Genomic DNA, 21,821 nt, shown 5'->3' with positions numbered 1-21,821 from the left:
TGAATTCTTCAAAAATTTCAGAATTTCTTGTATTATTTTGAAGTCCTTGGAATTCATAATATTCTTTTGTATTCCCTGAATTCCTTGTATGCGGTGAATTATTTTTAACTCTCTGAATTTATAGAACTCCTGGCATTCATATAATTAATTTAATTCCTTAAATTCATGTAATTTCCTGACTTTATTTAATTGTTGGAATTCCTTGTATTTTTTTGGATTCCCTGAATTCTTTGAATTTCATTAATTCACGGAATTTTTTCAATTCTTGGAATTCTAAGAACATTAATATAATTTAAGTAATTCAGATAATTCAGAAGGCTGCGCGGAATTACAAGAAGTCAAAGCATTGAAGGCATACCTCGAATTCTTCCAACTTTCTGCAGTTTCTATATTATTTTGAAGTCTTTGGAATTTCTTAAATTAATTTAGAGTTCTCGGAATCCCTCGAATTATCCAAATTATCTGAATTATAGGAATTCCTTGAATTTTGATGTCCTTTCTGAATTCCTTGTATCCTTAATAATTTTATAAATTCCTTAAATTCCTAGATTTCTCTACATTCCTTAAATTCGGTAAGTTCTGAATTGTCTGAATTTCATGACATCATCAAAACTTCTAAAAGTCATTAAAATTCATTGAATTTGCAGAATTCCTTAAAATCCTTTCAATTCAAAGAATATCTTAAATTCATGCATTCATTTATATTGAATGAATTCGTGGAATTCAAGGAGTTCTTAGATTTAAGAAATGCAGGGAATTAGTAGAATTTAACAAATTTAAGGAATTCGTAGAATTTAGAATTTTCTTAGAATACTTTGACTTTAAAACATTCCTTGAAACTGTGGAGACCCTTTTATTTTCATGTATTCCCTGAATTCGTATAGTTCAAGAAATTTGTATAATTTAAGGAATTCGCATAATTCAAAGAATTTGTAAAATTAAAAAAGTCCTTTGAATCCCTTGAATTTGAGGAATTCACTAAATTGAAGGAGTTCATAGAATTCGAGGAATGTATAGAATTCAAGGAATGCATTGAATTTAAATTATTCATAGAATTCAAGGAATTCGTTAAATTCAAATTATTCATGCAAGAAATTCATAGAATTCAAAGAATTCCTAGCATTCAAGTAATTCATAGAATTCAAGAAATTTATAAAATTAATTCAGGTGATAGAATTCAAGGAATTCATTCAAGAAACTAGTGGTATTTAAGGAATTCATGGAATTCGTGTAATTTAAAGCATTCGAGGAATCCGTTTAATTCAACGAATTCAAAGAATTCGTAGAATTGGAGGAATTCGAGGAAATCGTGTAATTCTGAGAATTTCTGGAATTCTTTTAATTCAACTAATGCAAGGAATTCGCAGAATTGGAGAAATTTGTAGAAATCAAGGAAATCTCGGAAGTCCAGAAATTCGTGGAATTAATGTGATTGAAGGAATTCAAGATATTCATAGATTCCAAGGAGCTCATATAATTGAAGGAATTTATAGAATTAAAGAAATTCATAAAATATGAGCAATTCATATAAAATACCAGAAATTCATTAAATTCAAGGAGTTCATACAATTAATAGAATTCAAGGAATCCATAGAATCGGAAGAGTTCATAGAAGTCGAGGAGTTTATAGAATTCCAAGAATTGATAGAATTCGGGGAATTTACTAAATTCAAGGGGTTCATAGAATCAAAATAATTCATAGAATTCAAGCAATTCAAAGAGTTCAAATAATTCATAGCATTCAATGAGTTCATATAATTCAAGGAATTGATAGAATTCAAGAAAATAATAGAATTCCTTGGATTACGAGGAATTCTAGAAACTCGTTGAATTTACAGAATTCGTGCAATTCACGGAATTCTTACAATTCATAGAATTCAAAGGAATTCGTATGTAATAAAAAAATTGTAAATGATATACGAAAACAAAATATTAATTGCTAAGCCTGTCTGTTGTTTCGTTTGACATTGACCATTGAATAATGTCACATCCAGTGGATATTTTCACCTACAGTGGATAATCCTTAATTCAAAGCGCAAATATACGAAAAATATTGAATTTAAAATTTGAGTCATTGGCACATATTTTGTGTTGATTAAATTAATTTTTTCCATACATTATTATTTTTTATTAATTATAATCCACAGTAGGGAGGTCTCCCCTCTCAAGATAGGTTCCTTTAACCTGGATTTATCAAAAACATCTTTTACAAATTGTTCATAAAAATAACACAAAAGTAAATCACTTAAAGCTTTTATCCGCAGCATCTCGAGTTACGAACTTTGCATGCAACAACTGCTTTAAACTAGTTTTGCACGAGGCACGCTTATTGCTTAAAGCATGTTTATGATTATGTAATTTAAAAGCACTGTAGTTCAGCAGAGGAATGCACAATTTGCACAACGCTAAGCTACTTTACAGGTGTTGGCAATGAGAAAGAAAAAAATGAAGCTTACTTAAATCCGGGTCTTCAAAGGCTTTAAAAACGTTATGGATAAAATCACTCGACCAATCATCGACAGGATATTTATTCTATGGTTTGCTGGGATAGTCGGCATTACATTCGAATCGAAATAACACAACAGGATTGAGTGATCAATGTGTGATTTTCACACACCTCTGGCCACGGGATGGATAGCCATATGACGGGGTGCTTCTTTTTGGGCGATCATGTCATCATTTTTAAGTATTATGCTCTGAAGATTCACGTTAGTGTAATGAAATTGCAGAAATTGAACATACCCTTTTTTTTAGATAAAATATAAATACTGATATTTTTAATTTTTTTAATTTTAATTTTCTCAAATAAAGATAAGTAGATAAGTACAGGATGTTCTAAGCTAAGATTCCTGTTACTGACATGTTTCCGGCGTCGAGATAATTCTACAGCTAAAATGGTGCGTGTCCGTGCTAAGTTTCCAGGATGGTTCCAATAACATCACACAATAATATCACGCATTTGTGAGAGACGAATTTGCGTTAACAAGTTCAAGGTTATTTGTCATTTCGCGTAAACATTTTCAATATTATATTTTATTTGTCCTGCAAAATATTTATGCAAAATGATAACTAACCTTGAAGTTGTTTACGCAAATTCTTCTCTCAAAATTGCACAGTATTATTTTGTGAGATCGGGATCTTTTGAGAAACTGAGCCTGGACGCTAACCACTTGAGTTGTGGAGTTATCCGATGTCGGCAATATATCGGTAAAGGGATCTTGACTTAGAACACGCCTTAATTAGCTCCTAAGATTTCTTCTAATGTCAAGAAACTGTTATTCAAGGGATGCTTTTTGGGTTTTTTTTCTTACTCCACTTTCAGGTTTACTGTTGTGTTCCATAACTGTAAGACAGAGTCACCATAGTAAATTTTTCTGTGTTGTAGATCCTACTACGCTCAATTGATCAGTTGTAAAAATATTTCTATAGGAGTTAAACTTGTGCATAATGATGATAATAATGTTACTTAATTTCTTTAAAACAATCGAGTTGTTTATTATGCAAATTATTTATATTCTGTGTGTACTTCTGAATAGATTCAAGGCGTTTTGCAATAATTGGCACTTGCTCCAAAACAAAAAGAAGAGTAAAAAATTGATCTCTTTTGTACACTCTGTGTTTTTTTAAGCGGTAAATCAGGACAAAACTAAAGACTGTATAATTTTTTAAACTGAAAATTCCCAATTTGGCCCACTACGTGGCGGCCAATAAAAGTCTGATGACTTTGAGGGCATTCATTTGGATCCAGTTTTATAGAGTCAGATTTTCCGGCCAGACTCTTCAATATTTATGTCTAATTTTCTACATACGTATTCTCAATATCATTCTCTTTTTTCTCTTAAAGCCATTTTTCAATAAAACTGTTTCTCTTTTTTGCAAAATTAACAGAGTGCAATTTTGAGGCGCCTGGCATAAGGCAATCTAGAAAAGTTTTCTGCAGTATCTCCAGAGATACATAGAGAAATACAATCAAAATCTGTCTCACTGGAAAAGTCCCTCAATACCAAGAATCGTTTCTAGATGATATTTGCGTATTTTACAATATCATTTTTATGATATTTACGGATTTTAGTTCACATGTGGTTGAAAATGCGAAAAGCTTAAGGGGCTAGCTTAGTGTTATACAATAGTGAAAAACTACCGGTAAAAGTTGAAAAGGCATTATTGCAGCTTATAAACTCTTTTATTCTTTGAAAAATGACGAATGTCAAAAACTGAAAGAAAATTGGATAACGCTGGCGATTGCAGAGGGATTAGGGGATACTGAAGAAAATTTGCCGATCTTCAGGCGCGCTGCGTAAACCCGAGCGTAAACCAAAGAAAACTAACATAGCGCACCCTGTCCGGTTGCCTTCGCCAGGCGCATTCTAGTTGTACTTTTCTAATGTTATAAGAAAATTGAAATAATTTTACAACAAAATATATTCGAAAGGTAAAAAGGGAATAAAAATTGAGATAAAAAATACCTAACCAATTTATTTGAATACACTTTCTCATTCTTTAAGTCTCATCGAAATCGATGGATCTACAACACAGAAAAATTCACTACGCTCTAACTTTGTGTTCTCTATTCATAATTTTTTTGTAGCTTTTTGGAATCATAGCAACTAACGCCCATTCATTAATTTTACTGTTATTTAGTCTTGTACCTTGAATAACAATCTGCCGATTCTTTACACTAACGAGGGATAAATTCAGTTCAAAATAAAAAAAAACAATAAAATACTTATGAAAGGCATATACTGTTTACGTGGCAGCAACACACAGTTCACAATCAGTAGAATCGGCGTGCTCGAGTGTACAAAACAATCTAGTACAAACGATGCCGAGGATGAAGACTAGAAGTCAAGAAAGCTGCATATATTGGATGGCCTTGACATTCGCGGTATTGATGCTCGTGATTGCGGTAATTCTTGCCCTGGATCCTCGTTCCTTTCAACAAGCCATCCGCACTCTCTCCAGCCATGCCCCAAGGCAAGCTGGGTACGATAAATGTTATTTTTATTTACATTTTTTTACAGAAAATCCATAGACAATTCTACTTTTACCTACAATGCCTTTTCAGTGCAGCTTCTAGATCAACATTTCAAATTTATCGATATCTAGAACATTCTACAGTCTAAGTGGTTTCTGTCTAAGCTAAGTTTCTAGAATATTCTGGATGTTGCCAAAAAAATGATATTGCGAAACTGTACGAAACGAATTTTGCGTAAACAACTTCAAGGTTATTTTTGATCTCGGTTAGTTTAGCTATGAGGAAAACAAGGATAATTTATTTCTTATAGATAATACATTTAATTAAAACATACTCTTCATTATTTATCTGATGCGAACATGATGTAGGTGTACAGTTATCATTTGATATGGGGGTATGCAAAAATCGTTTCTCACAGTTGTGCAATTTCATTTTAATGGTATTCAGAATATTCTAGAAACTTAACATGGACACTTACAATTTCAGATATAGAATGTTCTCGATGTGGGTAAGGTAGGAATTTTGATATAGAACCAGCTCTGTCTATCTAACAGGCTTGTCCATTTGACGATTTAAATAATACCAGTCATTTGTAAGAAGAGTCGACTGCGGATTCATGTTATTGGCATTTTACCGACATCTCGAGCATTCGAGGGTTTAAGTATGTGCTAACTTTTATATTTCTGAACTTAGGATAGACGTGATTACTCGAATGATTTCGATTTTATTAAATTACAATAGGAATTTAAAACTTAACATTTTGCTCACAACATTACTTTACAAAATAAAATTTAGTAGCTTAAACTAAAAATGTAAATAAATTAAACAACTTCATAGAATAGGATCTTATTAAATATGGAAAATAAATAAAAGAAGTTATGCTATTACAAGGGTTGCAGAGTTTTTATCTTTGAAATTAAAGATTTTTCATTTATCAAAGATATTATTTCTATATTTACGTTCGGGATTTTTTTATTTGAATTTAAAGTCTAGATATTTCGAAATTTTCAGTTAAAAGATTTGTTAATCATTATTTAAAATCGACTGATTTCTTATTTTATTACTTCTATAATTACTTTATTTTTAACTTTTTTTTGCAAAGGTAACAAAATTAATAACGCTTCTCATTTTTTTATACAAATTATTGAAAATTTAGAAATAATTAGATTTGTATTATAATGTAAAAATCTTTACTTCTGATTGCTTCATGGGGTGAATAACAAATTCTAAAAAATAACATTCCTGACAGTAAGAAATGCAAACAAAAAAATATTCGAAATAGCAAAACTCGCGAAATTAAAAAATTGCCAGCAATTTAAAATTGCTGAATAGGAAAATTCATAAATAAGACAATTTCAGCACAGGAACATTCTCGAATCTAAACAATTAAAACACTGCTAAATAATCAAATGAAGAATATTAAATAAAATACTTTTATTTGATGCATATATTATTTATTTTATTATTAAAACATTCTTAATTGTATAGATTTGGGAATTTTATCTTTCGGAAATTTTCGTATAATATTATAAACATTCTGGAATTTCATTATTCGATAATTTTCCAATTCAATAAACAGTGAATTCAAATTGGATTCACAAATCCTGTTTCCAATTAAAAGAATTGTTGAATTTTAAATAGATGAAGTTTGAGATGGTTCAATACATTAATAAAGTAAATTAGTCAATTTTATCCCGTGAATGACACTATGGGTATATAATACCCCCAAAAAATTTTGAGCTTGAATTAACCGTACTAAATTCGAGAAAATGAACCACGTGGCAACTTTTAACAGTAATTGAGATCACTATCTAAAGGAAAATTGGGTTAGTATAGATCGGAAAGCTTGAGAATACGTTGAGCAGCCGCTAAAAGTGTATCGTGTAAAACTGTGGGGTATTTAATACCCGTTGTGTCGTCAGTAAGCAAAAAAGTGATTTTTTACAAAAATTTGTGCCATTGATAATAGTGATTTTCCTTCAATTTCCGACGTCAGTTTATTATCTAAAGTGAAATCATTTTTTTTTCATTATTTTGCACGCTTACGATTGAATAAATATACGTAAAAAAATGCACGCTTGCTTGTAACCTCCTGCATTCGCCCGATGTGCCATGGGCACCGCGCAGGTCCTTGCAGAGACTGTGTAGGTTTGAAAGAGTAATTACAACTTTAAACTATTGTTTCTTATGTTAATTTTGTATTTTTTATTAAGTATTTTTGTGCATTAAAATAAAAATAAATTGATTTGAACATGGCAAAATATGGTATTTTATTTGACCATAAAATCGAGTTTTTATTTTGCAAAATAAATACCTTTTTTGGAAGCGTCAATAATTTAGTATTTTTTTTCTTAAAGTGTAGTATCTCAAGAGTATAACCCTACATTTTTAGGTAAAAATATTTAAAATTACGTGAGTTATTTATTTTTAAGTAAGAAAACTTACTTTTTGTCGATTTTTTTTCAAAAAAATTTTTAACTAAATTAAACTAATGACTATAAAACCGATTCCATTTTTAAAAACATATTTTAAACTACATTACATAATTTTGTTGTGCAAAGTTAATTAAAATGATATTTTTGGCTAAGTGTACCAAGTATTCCATAAAATTGTAAAAACGTTAACAATTTTGTGTAATGAATTTACTTGGTCGAAGCCATTAATTTTTGGAAGCAAAAAATATTTAATGTAGTTGTTGTGCCAAAAGTCAGATATCTGAAAAAATTGTTTTTAGAATTTAAAAAATCAAAATATCATAACTGATGTCATTTCAAATAAAAAAAAATTTTTTTTGAAAAATGTTAAAATTCACAACAACAAAATTATTTTTAAGCATGTTTTTTGCAATTGAATATTTTCTGCCCGTCGGTTCTTACCAAAATTTAAAAAATCATTGTATTTTAACAAATGATGGCTTTTTCCGGGAAAATTTTTCTACAACTCTACTGTTTCCAGTTTTGAAAGAAAATTATTGTATGGCTGAAAACGTCAGAACAATTTTTTTGCAAGAAATCTTTTTTTAAATAAATGGTTATATTTTAAGATTATTTACTTATTTTTAAATTGTAAATAGCAGAGTTGTTGAAAATATTTTCCCAACACAAATAAGACGTCATTTATTAAAATGCAATCATTTTTCAAAAATTGGGAACAAGCGACCATCAGAAAAAATTAAGTCATAGAAAAAAAATCATAGAAAAAATCATAGAAAAAATCATAGAAAAAATCGTAGAAAAAATCATAGAAAAAATCATAGAAAAAATCATAGAAAAAATCATAGAAAAAATCATAGAAAAAATCATAGAAAAAATCATAGAAAAAATCATAGAAAAAATCATAGAAAAAATCATAGAAAAAAATCATAGAAAATCTTTTTTCCAGATATATGACTTTTGGCACGAGAACTAACTTAAGTGAATATTTTTACGGAATGTTCCGTTATTGTAACGACTTTGTAAAAAAAAAATGCTTCAGGTGATGCTCGAACTCACAACCCCGACATTGCTCACGTGTCACTGTCTTATAAGTACCATGCGCTAACCAATTGCGCCACTGGAGCAGTTATCTTCGATGCATCAAACATTTCGATTACCTTTGAAAAAAGTCGTCTTCAATGAAAAAAAAACTGTTTTCTTGGCTACACATGGAAATCTGTTTGGATCAAACAAAATTTGATCGATTCAAGAAAATATTTCATCTACCACAATGTTTGGTTAAAAAAATCTTAAAAATTTGGCGCAATGAATTTATTTGGTTGACTCGATTTTGTTTTTAAATCAACAAAAATTGTAGAGGGATTAGTTTTACGGAAAGTTCCGTAATTGTAGAGACTTTGTAAAAAAAATGCTCCAGGTGAGGCTCGAACTCACAACCCCGGCATTGCTCACGTATCACTGTCTTATAAGTACCGTGCGCTAACCAATTGCGCCACTGGAGCAGTTATCTTCAATGCATCAAATATTTCGATTACCATTGAAAAAAGTCGTCTTCAATGAAAAAAAAAACTGTTTTCTTGGCTACACATGGAAATCTAGTTGGATCAAACAAAATTTGATAGATTCAAGAAAATATTTATTGAATTAAAATTAATATTTTTGTCTCAACTTTTAAAATATTTTATATACAAAAATATTTGTTTAACACAATTAAAAATTTGGTGCAATAAATTTATTGGGTTGACGCATTTTTTTTTAAATTAGAAAAAATTTTAGAGGGGTTATTTTTACGGAAAGTTGCGTAATTGTAGATACTTTAAAAAAAATTGCTCCAGGTGAGGCTCGAACTCACAACCCCGGCATTGCTCACGTATCACTGTCTTATAAGTACCGTGCGCTAACCAATTGCGCCACTGGAGCAGTTATCATCTCGAAGCATCAAAGATTTTTATTATTACACATTATTTATTTCAATCCCAGAAACATGTACCTAATGCTGTGTTTATTTTTTCTTGCTTGTCATTTGACACAAGTAGATTAGATTAGATTTATTAAATGTTAAATACGCCTTATTGACTAAAGTAATTAATTTCATCACTTAAAATAAAAATTAAGAAGCTTCAAATTTTCCTTATCGCATTTCCGGTATTAAACAATCGAGTCTTTTTTAAGTGCATAGCGTTAAATTAATAAACTTATCAATTGACTGGTATTGTTTAATAATTAAAACAATCAGGGCAGAGTTCTAAATAATAAACACCCAGGGAAGAATTAATAAATAGGTTAAAGAAAATGTAAGTTTCGTGGCCAGATTAAAAATACACTCGTTACACCAACAAACCAAAAATCGCAGTAAATTGTTAATAAAAATTGGATTATTTAATGTCCAGTAAAAGTGTGCATACGATGAGTAGTTTTTTCTGTTCTTTCAGGTAAAACTTTTATTTTTAATTCTGCAAGCTGCATGATCTTTTGTCGCATGTTTTTTGAGAAGTGCAGTGCATTTTTTTAATGATTTGCACTATAAGTTATGAACAATTAAGGAATGAATTCCACATTGCACGCCATTAGAAAAATAATAACTTGTTACGAGTATGATTTTCTTTTAAAACAATACTTCCTAGTTTGTTTTAATTCTTATAGCTACTACATGAGCATCTCAAGATAAAGCTAAAATGTAGAGGGACCAACGATCATGTTTTGTTTAAATTTAGGTATATGATGTTAGGTTGTTAGGCGAATAAGAACAATTTTTTGATTCTCTTTGTCAAAAAATTATTTTTTGTTTTGTTTTTGGAAATTGCTCAGCGAAGTTAATTCAAAACCAAACGATTAAGAAGTAGGTATACACATAGGTAAAACTTCCTACAGTGGATAGTCAATAATTAAAAATACTAATATATGAAAAATAATTTAGTTTAATTAATAGTTAAGAAACTATCATTTTTCGAATTGAAATTTAAAATTATTTTTCTTTCATTAGTGCTGTTAATTAATAATTATCCGCCATTGGAAGGTTCCCCTACAAATCTAGGCGTCCTTATCAATGCTAAAATTAATAAATTGCCTAATTTATTTAATTTAATTCAGTTTAGTTGTAGTTAATTTTTTTATAACCTGCCTGAACTATAATTTAATTTCGCAATAGTATTTATTAATTCGTCTAACAACACTAACAATTGTAGTTAGTACATCTCCCCTTTAAATTAAGCGCCATTATATAATTATTATTTCTTTTTTTTAAAAGGTTGAGTACAAAATGTGTACATGTTTAATAATTAACTGTTAAATGCCTCAGTCAGCAGCTTTTGTCAGCGCTTTACACGAGCTCGCTGCGTGTAGCACTATACTGATATAAAATAATTCGCAGTATTTAATTTGGTATCATAATATATATATTTTTTTTGAAGAGTCAAAATTGCATATGATAAATCAAACAAGTTCTGCTATCAGACTATTGAGATTTTTATCGAAAGAGAATTAAATAGTTTTTAAAAATTTTTAATAAAATAAATAAATAAAATTTATTTGAGGATAGCTTATTTGAAATAGAGCCTTTTTTATTACTGGAGAAACTCTATTTGCAGATGAAGCTAGTTGCAAAAGAACTTGTCTGGTTGACTGAAATATTTGCATTGTAAAATGTTTAGCAATGTTGTCACTTTTTTTATTTGTGTCTAGTATAATATACCCCTTGTTTGGGCATGATGTAAAAATTGGAAGGTATTCAGTTTTTATGTTTTTATGTAAGAAGTCAAAACGGAAATGCTGAATACAAAGTGTGGAATATAATTTGACACAAGGACTTTTTTCTGTTATGCAGAATCTGACTTTTTGCAACACAGCGAACCTTCCTATATGGAAACGTCGACGACAGAAGTTGATCCTGAAACTAATGAAAGGTATTTCAATTTATTTTAAGGTATTTTTATTAAAACTACAGCCATACAACACAGAACTTACTATTTATTTAAAAAATTTTTTAATATTTTTCACAATATTTTTTTCTTTGAAATTTCTTTCGCAATATTTTTCATGTTTTCCAAATTAAATTTCAAAATTTCAAATAATAACTCAGAGTTATTATTAAAAATGCTAAAAAGCAGATGCTTTTATTTTCTATACTTATTAAAACTTAAGTTTGTTTGAGATTTTAAAATTTTTTAAATAATAATTTTAAATCTAATAACTTGAATTTGATATCAACTTGAAAGAAGTATTTTTAATTTTAAATAAAAGCAGTTTGAATTAAAGCAATAATAATATATTTAAAAATTATATATTATTAATAATCATATATTGAAAATTAAGAATTTATAATCTTCAAATCAGACAAAAATTTAGAAACTAAAAATGTAAAATTCAAGATTTGAAATTAAGTTTTCAATTCTGAACGTTCAAACCCGAAGAATGTAGAAATTAAAATTTTTAAATTAGTTTTGAAATGTTTGATTGAAGAACCCAAAATTTAAAAAAATGGAAAATACTGAATTAAAAATATAACCATATAATAATCTAAAATTATAGAGTTTAAAACTGAACAATTTTTAAATTAAAGTTTTTAAAAGCACGCAATTTAAACAATTGAAAATTAAATAATTTCACGCTTGAAATCTTTCAGATTACGCAATTAAAAGTTCAATAATTTAGTATAAAAATATGAAAAAACTAACAAGTTCTGTTTGAAACATCGAAAACAAAGACAATTAAAATAAAGTATATTAAAAACTAAACTTTTAAAAATTAAATACCTTTGAAATTTACCAATTTTAATATTAATTTTTTTTATTTTAAATTCCAAAAGTTTCGAATGAAAGCAACGAATATTGAATAATTTGACCACTTTAATCACTTTAGATTAAACATTTTAAAACATTAAAAACTTAAAAAGTTTTTATTGAAGCTTTTGAAACAGAATAATTTTATTTGGAAACATTAAAATGACAAAGTTCAAAATGAATTAACTAATTTTACTTTAGAAGTTATTAAAACTAAATAATTCTTAAAATTCTTCAGAAAATAAATTTTTTTTTAACATGAAAGAAATGTTTAAAAAATATTGAAAACCAAAAAAAAACTACTGTCACATTTGTTGCGTTTTATAAATTTATTTTCGAAGTATTAGTTCTATATAGAATTATTTTTTAAAAAGCTAAAAAAAGCTCTTCTTTTATACGTATAATTACTACAATTTAAATTTGAGTCATTCAAAATTAAATATTTTTTTGATTTAATCATTTCGAATTTAACAACTTCAAATAAAATTGTTTAAGATAAAAGAGTTTCAAATTGGAAGACTTAAAAATGGAATGATTTTAAATTTAAAGCCTTCAAAATGGCCTAGTTTTTATATTAATTATTTAAAAAATGTGATTCAAGAAGTTCGAATAAAAACAATGACAATGGCCCAAAATTAAAAAAAAAGTCATGTATAATACAGAACTGAACAATTTTAAAACCTAAGAATTTAAATAATTGAAACTCAAAGAAGTACAAGTTGGAATTATCATAGATATTTCTAGATTAGAAACTGTATAATTTTTATTTTGAGTTTATTAATTAATTAATTCAGGTTTTAATTTTTTTAATCATTTATTTGAATTTAGTTTTTTTATTTGAACTTTTGATTAAGGTTGTTAATTTAACCTTGTTTTATTCTTTTTTTTTCGTAAATGGCAACGCTACAAATTTTTTCTTTCAGAGCCAAAATATTGTCTTGTCCAAAAATCAAAGCTTCTGTAAAATTTAATCTCAAGTCCAGTAAAATAAATCGAACTACTTTAAATTTAGAGCCTTAAAACGAATTTTAGGTTAGAATCTATTAAAACTAAATAATTTTAAAGTTTACCAAATCTAAAATTAAAAATTATTACAAATAAATAACTACAAAATGTAACAATCTAGCAATTTAAACCTATCGATTTTATACGAAAAACTTATATAGGAATAATCTTTAGGGTTGGGATTTTGAAAAATTTAACTTTTAATTACCTTAATTTTAAATTGCACACTTTTCAATTTTGAAATATTAAGGAATATTTAATTATAAATTGTTTTATTTCTAGGACTATTTATTTTATATTGGTGTATTTTCTATGCTTTAATTCAAAGTTCTTAAGTTTTGAATAACAATTTTTTGAATATTTAACTTAAAGTTTAAGTATGAAGATTCTATAAAATTCGTTGGTATTTTTTAATTATGTAAAAATCCATATTTATATTAGTTAAATTATAATATATTTAAAAATTAAGTTAACTAACTTATGCTACATTGAAACATTTTAATTGAAAAATTGTCAAACGAAGGTCTTTCCAAAATAAAATTTTCCTTTTTTTTTCAAATATACTTTAAAGGCATAGAAATGAAAAATTAAGGATTTAGAATAAATAAATTTGAATTTGAAACGATTAAAATTTAATCCTTCCCTCCTCCCTCCCCAAATAATAAAAAAAGAGTTCTTTTGCAACTAAAATCCTTTCATAATAATGAAAATCTTGAAGTTTACCAAATCTAAAATCTATGGTTCAAATTTGAAATAAAGGTTTTCAATCCCGAAAATGAAACACTAAAGAATGCAGAACTAAAAATTGGTTAGTGAATGAGATGTAAAACTAAAGAACCGAAATTTAAAAAATAAAAATGAAAATACAGAAATACAATTTGAATTAGAACTTTAATAATTTTAAACTAAATAATTTCCAGTTGAACTTTTACCAGATTGAACAATTTAAAAACAATGTAAACATAACAAATTTAAATTTAAGCATCGAAATTAGAAAAATTAAAGAGTTGTAACAATGAAACAATTTCAAAATAATCGTAGATATTTCTAAATTTAAATGTGTATAATTTTGAATTTAGGTCATTGAAAAAAATGTTATTTTTTGTTACAAAAAACCCAACCTGGCAACTTTTTCTTTCATCTTGAAGCCAAAAATCCTTTAAAATTTGGTTTCGAACACCAGAAATTTGAATGAAATTTCACATCTTTGTGGAAAAAATTGTGAAAACTTTAATAAATTAGGTTCACAATAAGGGTATGATAATACTTTCGATTTTCTGTAATCGATCCCTCTAAATTTGTTCGATTTCCAGGAAAATAAAATCCAACTTTTGTTTAATCTTCTGGGCTTTTGAAATTAACGTGGAGTTTTAAATATGAAAATACCGGTTTTCGAAATAATGAATTTTTTGTTAATTATAGCTGAGTCACCTCTTGAGGAATGTTCCAGGAATAATTTTCACGCAATAAATTTTATTATTTTCTAAAATAATTTTAAACTCTCTTCTACTAAATGTATCAATCTGAAAATTTTTAACTGCACTATTAATTCCAGAAAGTAGTAACTTTTGAACATTTACAGAGGACCAAAATTCTTTAGGCATGTGAAAATTGTTTAAATACTTGTCAAATATCATTTAAAACAAGTATTACTGTCAACATATGTTATTTGTGTCATAATTTCAGAAAATAATAACTTTTCGGGATAGCAAACAGTTAAATTTTCAACAAAATATTTAAATTTTCAACAATGTTATTTTACTTTCAACTAAGTAGTTAAATTTTAAATAAAAAAATTCATTTTTGAAGAAAAATAAATAACAAAAAAATATAATATTTTACAAAGAAAATATTTTAAATCCTAATTCCAAAAATACCAAAAAGACCAATTTTTAAGAAAACAATTGAATTCTTAAGTCAAAGGAACCAATTTTCTACAAAACAGTTGCATTTTCAACCAGAAATTATGCATATTAAATAGAAAAGTTCAGTTTTAACCAAATAGTTAAATTTTAAACTAGAGACTATTAATTTTCAACCAAAAATGCCAAAGTTGAATTTTTAGTTGAAAAAATTGTTTTTCAATAGTATAGTTTTATTTATAGCCGAAGAAATGAATCTTCAACTAATAAAATTATTTTTTAACAGAGAAATTCAACTTTCAACCAAATAGTTGCATTTTTAACCAAAAAAGATAACATTTCTACTAAAAAATATTTTGTAACCAAATAGTTGCACTGTTACAATAATTACTGAATTTTTAAACTAGACAGAAGAATTTTCCACCAAAAATTTAAATTTTCAACCAAATCGTCAAATTTTGTAAAAAAAGAGATTACACTAAATTAAACAACAGTTTCATTTTTAACTAAATAGTTAAGTTTTTAAGAAAAAAGTTAAATTTTCAATAAAATATTATATTATTATAAATATTAAATTAAATATTTTTATTTTTATTAAAAAACTATTGAATTCAACCAGTAAAGGTGAATTTTCAACAAAGAGTTGAGTTTTATAGCTAAAAAGTCTAATTTTTTAGAAAAATTCAGCTTTTAAAAATAAAGTAATAAATACAATAAAATAATACTTTCGAACCCGAGAAGATCAATTTCCAACCGTGAAATTTTTTAAACGAAAAATTACGCTTCAACCAAAACAGTTGAATTTCCAACGAAATATTTGAGTTTTCAAGAAAGTTACATTTTTGCAAAGTAATTAATTTTTCAACAAAATATTCCATCTTTTAACCGAGAAAATATTTCAGTAATAATTCAAAAACACTTGAATTGAACCAGAAAATACGAATTTTCAACGAAAGAGTTTAGTTCTAAAACTAAAAAGTCTAATTTTTAGAAAACAGTTGACTTTTAAAGGAATGTTTAAACAAAAAATAAAATTTAACTTTAACTGAAAAGCACTTGAATTTACAACCAAATAGTTGAGTTTTTAAGATAAATAGTGAAATTATTCACACAAAGAAATCTTTGAAGAAAATAGGTTAACTCTCAACCAACTAGTTGAATTTTCACAAAAAACTGTATATATTTAACAAAATAGTTCATCCTTCAACCGAATAGTAGAAAAGAGCTGAATTCTGAACCAAAAATACAATAGTTGAATTTTCTTAGCGGCTCCTAAAAGGTACTTCTTTATTCAATTTGTTCGAAAACTTTTACCGTTTAAAACCTCATGTTAATTTCAAGCGCCCGAGGCCAGAGGTTAATTTAAACCGAATTTAAATAATAGGTAATTTTTCTGAAAAAAAACCGAACAAATTGGGATCGATCACCAAACATCGAAAGTTGAATTTGTACAGGAATAAATCGACGTCTCCACTCCAGAGTGCTCCAGTTCTGATTCATTCCGTATAACGCCCCAGGTTTTATTCTTTTTGTATACAGCACATTTTTCAGGAAATCCGATGAAAGTTTAAAATGTTTTTAAAATTTAAAACCCCAATATAAAATAATGAAAACATGTTTGACACACTTTTCTTCAACAATTTGTAGGTTATATCATCCTATACACCAATTCATGGTGTAATTATAAACCCTAGGTTGGTCAACTCATGTGTCGATAATATATTTTAAAATATTTGTATAAGGGTGTTAGAGAGACACATACGAAACATTAATGATGATAAAAACTCGAAGTCCAAAAAATAATTACTTAGAGCTATGTACGGACAGAATGCGGGTCGGGCCCAGATGAAAATTCCTGTACAGAAACACGTATGGGGTCCTTTACAGAAGACCTTAAGGGGTCCTTTACAGAAAGCCGTCGCGAAAACTCAAGTCGCTTACAGCTATAAAGCTGCTTCTCTATGAAGGAACCTGTACAGAATAATTCAAAGGTTGTCTACCATACAGGTTCCTGTACAGGATCATCTATATTTTCCTTTGTCAAATTCCTGTGTAGGGACCGTTCGTGTGCAGGAACCGTTTATGTGCAGGAACCGTTTGTGTGCAGGAACCGTTCGTATGCAGGAACCATTCGTGTGCAGGAATTTTCAGCTGGAGAGCTATATACGTATCGAATCAGAACTGAAACTCTGCAGTGGACCCTTCGAATTTCGGACCATCCTAGTAACGACAATATTTTTTAAATAAATATAGTTAAAAACATAAAATTGTGCAAAATTTCTTTCAGAACAACGAGAACGACGCGAGTAGTAACAGCGACAGTGCCAGGAGCAGGAATCGTCAGCGGTGGCTCAGACGAACTTCGAGAATCAATGCAAAAAATAGTCGACCAATTTATGGTGGAAGAGAGAAAGGGCCAGTGAAGTGTCGATTTACCTTTGACGAACTTTGAGCAAAGTCAAATTCTTGACACTGGGCGAAAAAGGGCAAACATTTTAACACAAGCTTCGAAAAAAACGCACTGGTATGAATTTATCTCGATACTTCCTCGCATCGAGTTCAATCTCATACTTCTCAAAAAGCTAAAAATATTGTTGGTATTTCGTACCTTGGCCTAATGGCAAGAAATCGAATTTCTTTAACAAAAAATATATCCTCATTGCTAGATAGACTAGCTTTGTGCTAGTCTCTGCTACGCCAGCCCGTCCAATGCTTTTCTTTGTAAAGTAAAAGGGGGAAAAATTGCTTCGCTTCCATCAAGAAATGTTTACCCTTGAATGTCGCTTTGAAAAAATTGTGCAGATAGATTATTAACATATGAATATGTTTCTAAAAAAATTTAAGTATTCTCCTGACGCTACTCGCTCTTAAAAGTTTAACTTAGGAATGTCTAAGTTGATTCTTTTGAACAAAAAAAACGACATTGAAATCTACTCGCGAATAAAAAAATACGCTCTTGCTGTCACGCAAAGTACAAACGATCATAAAGCACAATAATCTCGAGACTCTGATACCGTTTTTGATTTGAGCGATAGCAAGAAGTATTTCAGACGATCAGGATAAATATGTACATTTAAATTATTTAATGACTATTTCCTAACAATTTTTCATTGTGTATATTTATAATTATTTACTTAGTGTAACTTATACAACTGTACTATTTAAAAGAATTGTAATAATTACTCGGTCATGATATGAGGAATATTTTATTTATATAATGGAGATAATGACTGTTTTAAATTGTTAATTTTCTCGCATAATTTTATGGGATATTAAATTATATGATATATTCTGTGCAGCGTATTTCGTGCTGCAAAAGCTATCAAAACAAAAAGCATAATTATGACGGACAGTAAGTCCAGAAATATCCAGTGACTTTAGCTGCAATTTGCGTCACTGTTTTCAAAATATGGGATAAAAATCGTATATATAAAATATATGAATTAGAAATCTCCTGTTATAAATAATATTCTATTAATATATACATTATATTGAAAAATACAATGTCTACGCAAACTAAGATTTATAAATTATTATGCAACAGACTTGCCTAGAGCCCACCCGACTTAAGGACCAAAGGCACAATCACATGCATTATATACATTACCGGAAATGCTCCTGTGTAAATCTGTAATGTTTAATAAATCTTTCATGATTGACATGGTACTAGTATTCCAATTATTTGTTCCTTTCGTGATTACAGCAGGCGCGGATCCAGAGAAGGGCTTTAGGGGGGGGGGGGCACAATAATTACCCTCTCCTCCCCACTTTCAAAGGGGAGGTTAATAATAATTTTTAAGTTATTCTTTGCCCGGTTCAAATCCGGGCTGAGGCGGATTTTGTCTTATTCTTAAAAAATTATTTGCGTGAGAAAATCGTTTTAACGAACAAAACTTGTATTATTTATAAATGAGCGCTATCATTTTCAATGTTCTTAATTGAAGAATAAATCAACAAGTTTATGAATTTTGAAAAGTTATATCATTTCAAGCAATTTTAAGTTAAAAACATTAAAAACTGAAAGATTAAAGTTTTTTATTGAACACTTTTTAAATTAGAGGTTAAATTATTTTAATTTTGAGTCGTTGCAAATGAATAATTGTTCAATTGTTATTTGTACATAGACATTTTTTTTATTTTAAATCTTTTAAAACATTTTATAAAAGTATATTTTCTTACTAAAAAGCACTTTAAATATTTTCAGATACCGCCACCCCCCCCCCCCCCCCCCCCCCCCCCCCAATGCATGACCTCGAAATCTTTTTAAAGGCCTAAAAACCTACCAAATTTTGTATTAAAATCTTCAAAAATCTACATTTTGTTTTAAATGTTCTGGAATCTTTACATTATTATTTTTACAGTTTTGGAAATTTTTAAAAATCTTTTTGAATATTCTCTTGAAATTAATTTTTCAAAATAAAAAATTAGTGTCAATTTCGTAAGGAATCTAAATAATTTTTTTTTAATATTTTGAAACCTTTCAGAATGCTTGAAAAGATTCTACATTTTTTGTTTGAAATCTTAAAAAATCTACATTTTGTTTAAAATTTGTTGACGTCCTTTAAAGTTTCAACTTATTTTTGAACTTCATCGAAACTTCTAAATATCTCTTGAACTTATTCCTATTTTTTCAAATTTATAACTATTCAATTGTTATTTATTTATCAAAATTTGCTATTGTTTTGAAATATTCCTAAATATTCTGCTGAAATTCATTTTTCGAAATAAAAAAATCATTTTGAATTTTATCAAAATTCAACATTTTCACTTATAAATAAAATTTTTTTTGAACAGAACAATAAAATTAACATGTGACTTTCTAAGTTTGAATTTATATCTCTGAAATTTTAACGATTCAAGCTTTTTTGTTTCAAACAATTTAGTTTCGAATTGTTTATTTTTTAATATTCTATTTTAAATAAAAACTCAAATATTGCTGAATATTAAAAAATTGCTCTATCTTAATTAAAAATGTTTAAATTGAAAAGGTTAAAAATGGTATACTTTCGACTAAATAATTGAATTATTGTTCAATTTCTAATACATGAACTACAATTCAATTTTAAAAATCATTAATGAATTTATATTTGCAGTTGATCAATTTAAAATGTTTTTTGTCAAAAAATTTCAATCTCAAAATCTTTTAATCTATTATTAAGTCAGCCTTCAAAACTGCACTTTAGAATTCTTTAAATGGAAAATTTACCCTAAAAAATGCAAATCTATCATGGAAAATTGTTATGGTAAAAGATTTTAGAATTACATATTGTAAACTTAATGATTTCATGGTTGAAAAAGTTAAAAATTACACTTAGCATTTTAAAAAAAAGTTGAAATCAAACTTATTTTAAATTGTATTATATACTTTGTGATATACAATTCTTGATATTTCAAGTGATTAGATAGTTTTTTCTTCTAAAAACTTGTAAAATTCCCGGTCAAGGAAAAAATTCACTATCACTACCCAGTCTAAAATAATTCCTGGTAATTTCCCATGAAAGAATCAATTAAAATAATATATAGTTAAATATTTCTGACATTTTTCCATTTTTTAAAAGCACAATCTTCTGATTTTTAAGTTTTATTTTTTTAATGTATGCAATCGCTAGTTTATTTTCGCATTTCTTCAGTTCTTGGTATCAGCTTGAACTTTTGGTATCATAACAACAAACATTTTCTTTTTATAACGAAGCCAAGAATGAAGAGTCTTGAAAAAAATTATATTCAAAAAACTAAAGTCGCCTTAAAATAGTCAGAAAACAGAAATAAAATATTTACCATTATTGATTGTTGTAAAACCTAACCTCGCAAATCTCGCAATCAGCTGAGTTCGCTCCCTGTTCAACTCAGCCCTGTGCATCTGAAAACAAAATGGCGATCCCTTAGTGTCCTAAGTTGGTTAGTTCCTAATATCTTCAGCGCAGCGCTAGTTGCCCCGTCACTCCCTGTTTTTGCATTGTAACCAATGGGAGTAGACCACTTTATTTTTATTTTTTAATAAATAAAATGTTATTTTCGTTAAAAAAATATTAAAATGAAAAGAATGTTACTCATTTTATATCCAAACAATGTATATAAATGCTAATGGAAAATATGAATTGAAACTTGACCCAATAAACTTGGTAAAGTGGAATATTAGATTTTAATTTGAATAAAAAGTTAAATATATTCCTTTTTATATCTGAAAACGCAGTAAATAATATTTATATCAATAAAATATGTAAATAGTTTTGTGAAAAAAGTTTTAATAGTATACAATTTCAAACTTAATATTTGAGGGCTTACCGAGTACTTACGCTATTTAATATAATGAGAAAAATGTAATTTAAATTGAATTAAATTTTTATTCAACAACGTATAACATAAAAATATATGAAGAAAATCAAAAATAGTTTATTCAATAATTCAAATTGTTGCAAAAGAAACTATTTTTCAGAGGAACAAATATAAATTATAATTTTATAAAACGTCTAAGATGGAAATATAATCAATGTTTTAACATCTTTATTTTAAATACTTAAAAGGATATATTGATAAAAGAGAACAATTAAAGAAATGTATTAGTTTATTTTTCACTGATTTTTAAATAAAACGTTTTCAAATGTAAATTTAGTTAAATTCAATAAGAAATACATTATATCTATTATATATGCATAAGCGAGAGTATGCCAAGGTCTTTCAAAATATTTTGAAGGTTTCGAAATATTTGAGAGTATTTTAAAACGTTCCAAGGAATTTTCAATTTTTGACAGTAATTTAATATGAG

General features: G+C 27.6%; 1 protein-coding gene and 2 non-coding genes across 16 annotated transcripts in view; 1 reads left to right on the top strand and 2 right to left on the bottom strand.

Annotated features, from left to right (window-relative positions):
• LOC117179162 (ankyrin-3-like) overlaps positions 1 to 18,721 on the top strand; it is a 645,468-nt gene extending 626,747 nt beyond the window's left edge. For 11 of the 14 annotated variants that reach the window (XM_033370872.1, XM_033370871.1, XM_033370870.1 and 8 more), the window contains 2 exons: positions 11,234 to 11,312; positions 17,343 to 18,721. In XM_033370872.1, the coding sequence (XP_033226763.1) occupies positions 11,234 to 11,312; positions 17,343 to 17,478 (215 nt within the window). In that variant the 3' untranslated portion in view covers positions 17,479 to 18,721. Of the gene's footprint in view, positions 1 to 4,757; positions 4,984 to 11,233; positions 11,313 to 17,342 lie in introns of all 14 variants that reach the window. The other 3 variants (XR_004467875.1, XR_004467874.1, XR_004467873.1) reach the window with 1 other exon arrangement.
• Positions 8,820 to 8,912, bottom strand: Trnai-uau. Its single transcript is given in 2 exon segments — positions 8,820 to 8,855; positions 8,875 to 8,912. It is a non-coding gene; the product is annotated as a tRNA-Ile (tRNA).
• Positions 9,238 to 9,330, bottom strand: Trnai-uau. The gene is given in 2 exon segments: positions 9,238 to 9,273; positions 9,293 to 9,330. It is a non-coding gene; the product is annotated as a tRNA-Ile (tRNA).
• Positions 18,722 to 21,821: the final 3,100 nt, after the last annotated feature.

The sequence above is a fragment of the Belonocnema kinseyi genome, chromosome 8 (genome assembly GCF_010883055.1).
Source record: "Belonocnema kinseyi isolate 2016_QV_RU_SX_M_011 chromosome 8, B_treatae_v1, whole genome shotgun sequence".
Taxonomy (NCBI): domain Eukaryota; kingdom Metazoa; phylum Arthropoda; class Insecta; order Hymenoptera; family Cynipidae; genus Belonocnema; species Belonocnema kinseyi.
This window is presented reverse-complemented; position numbering and strand designations above follow the sequence as displayed.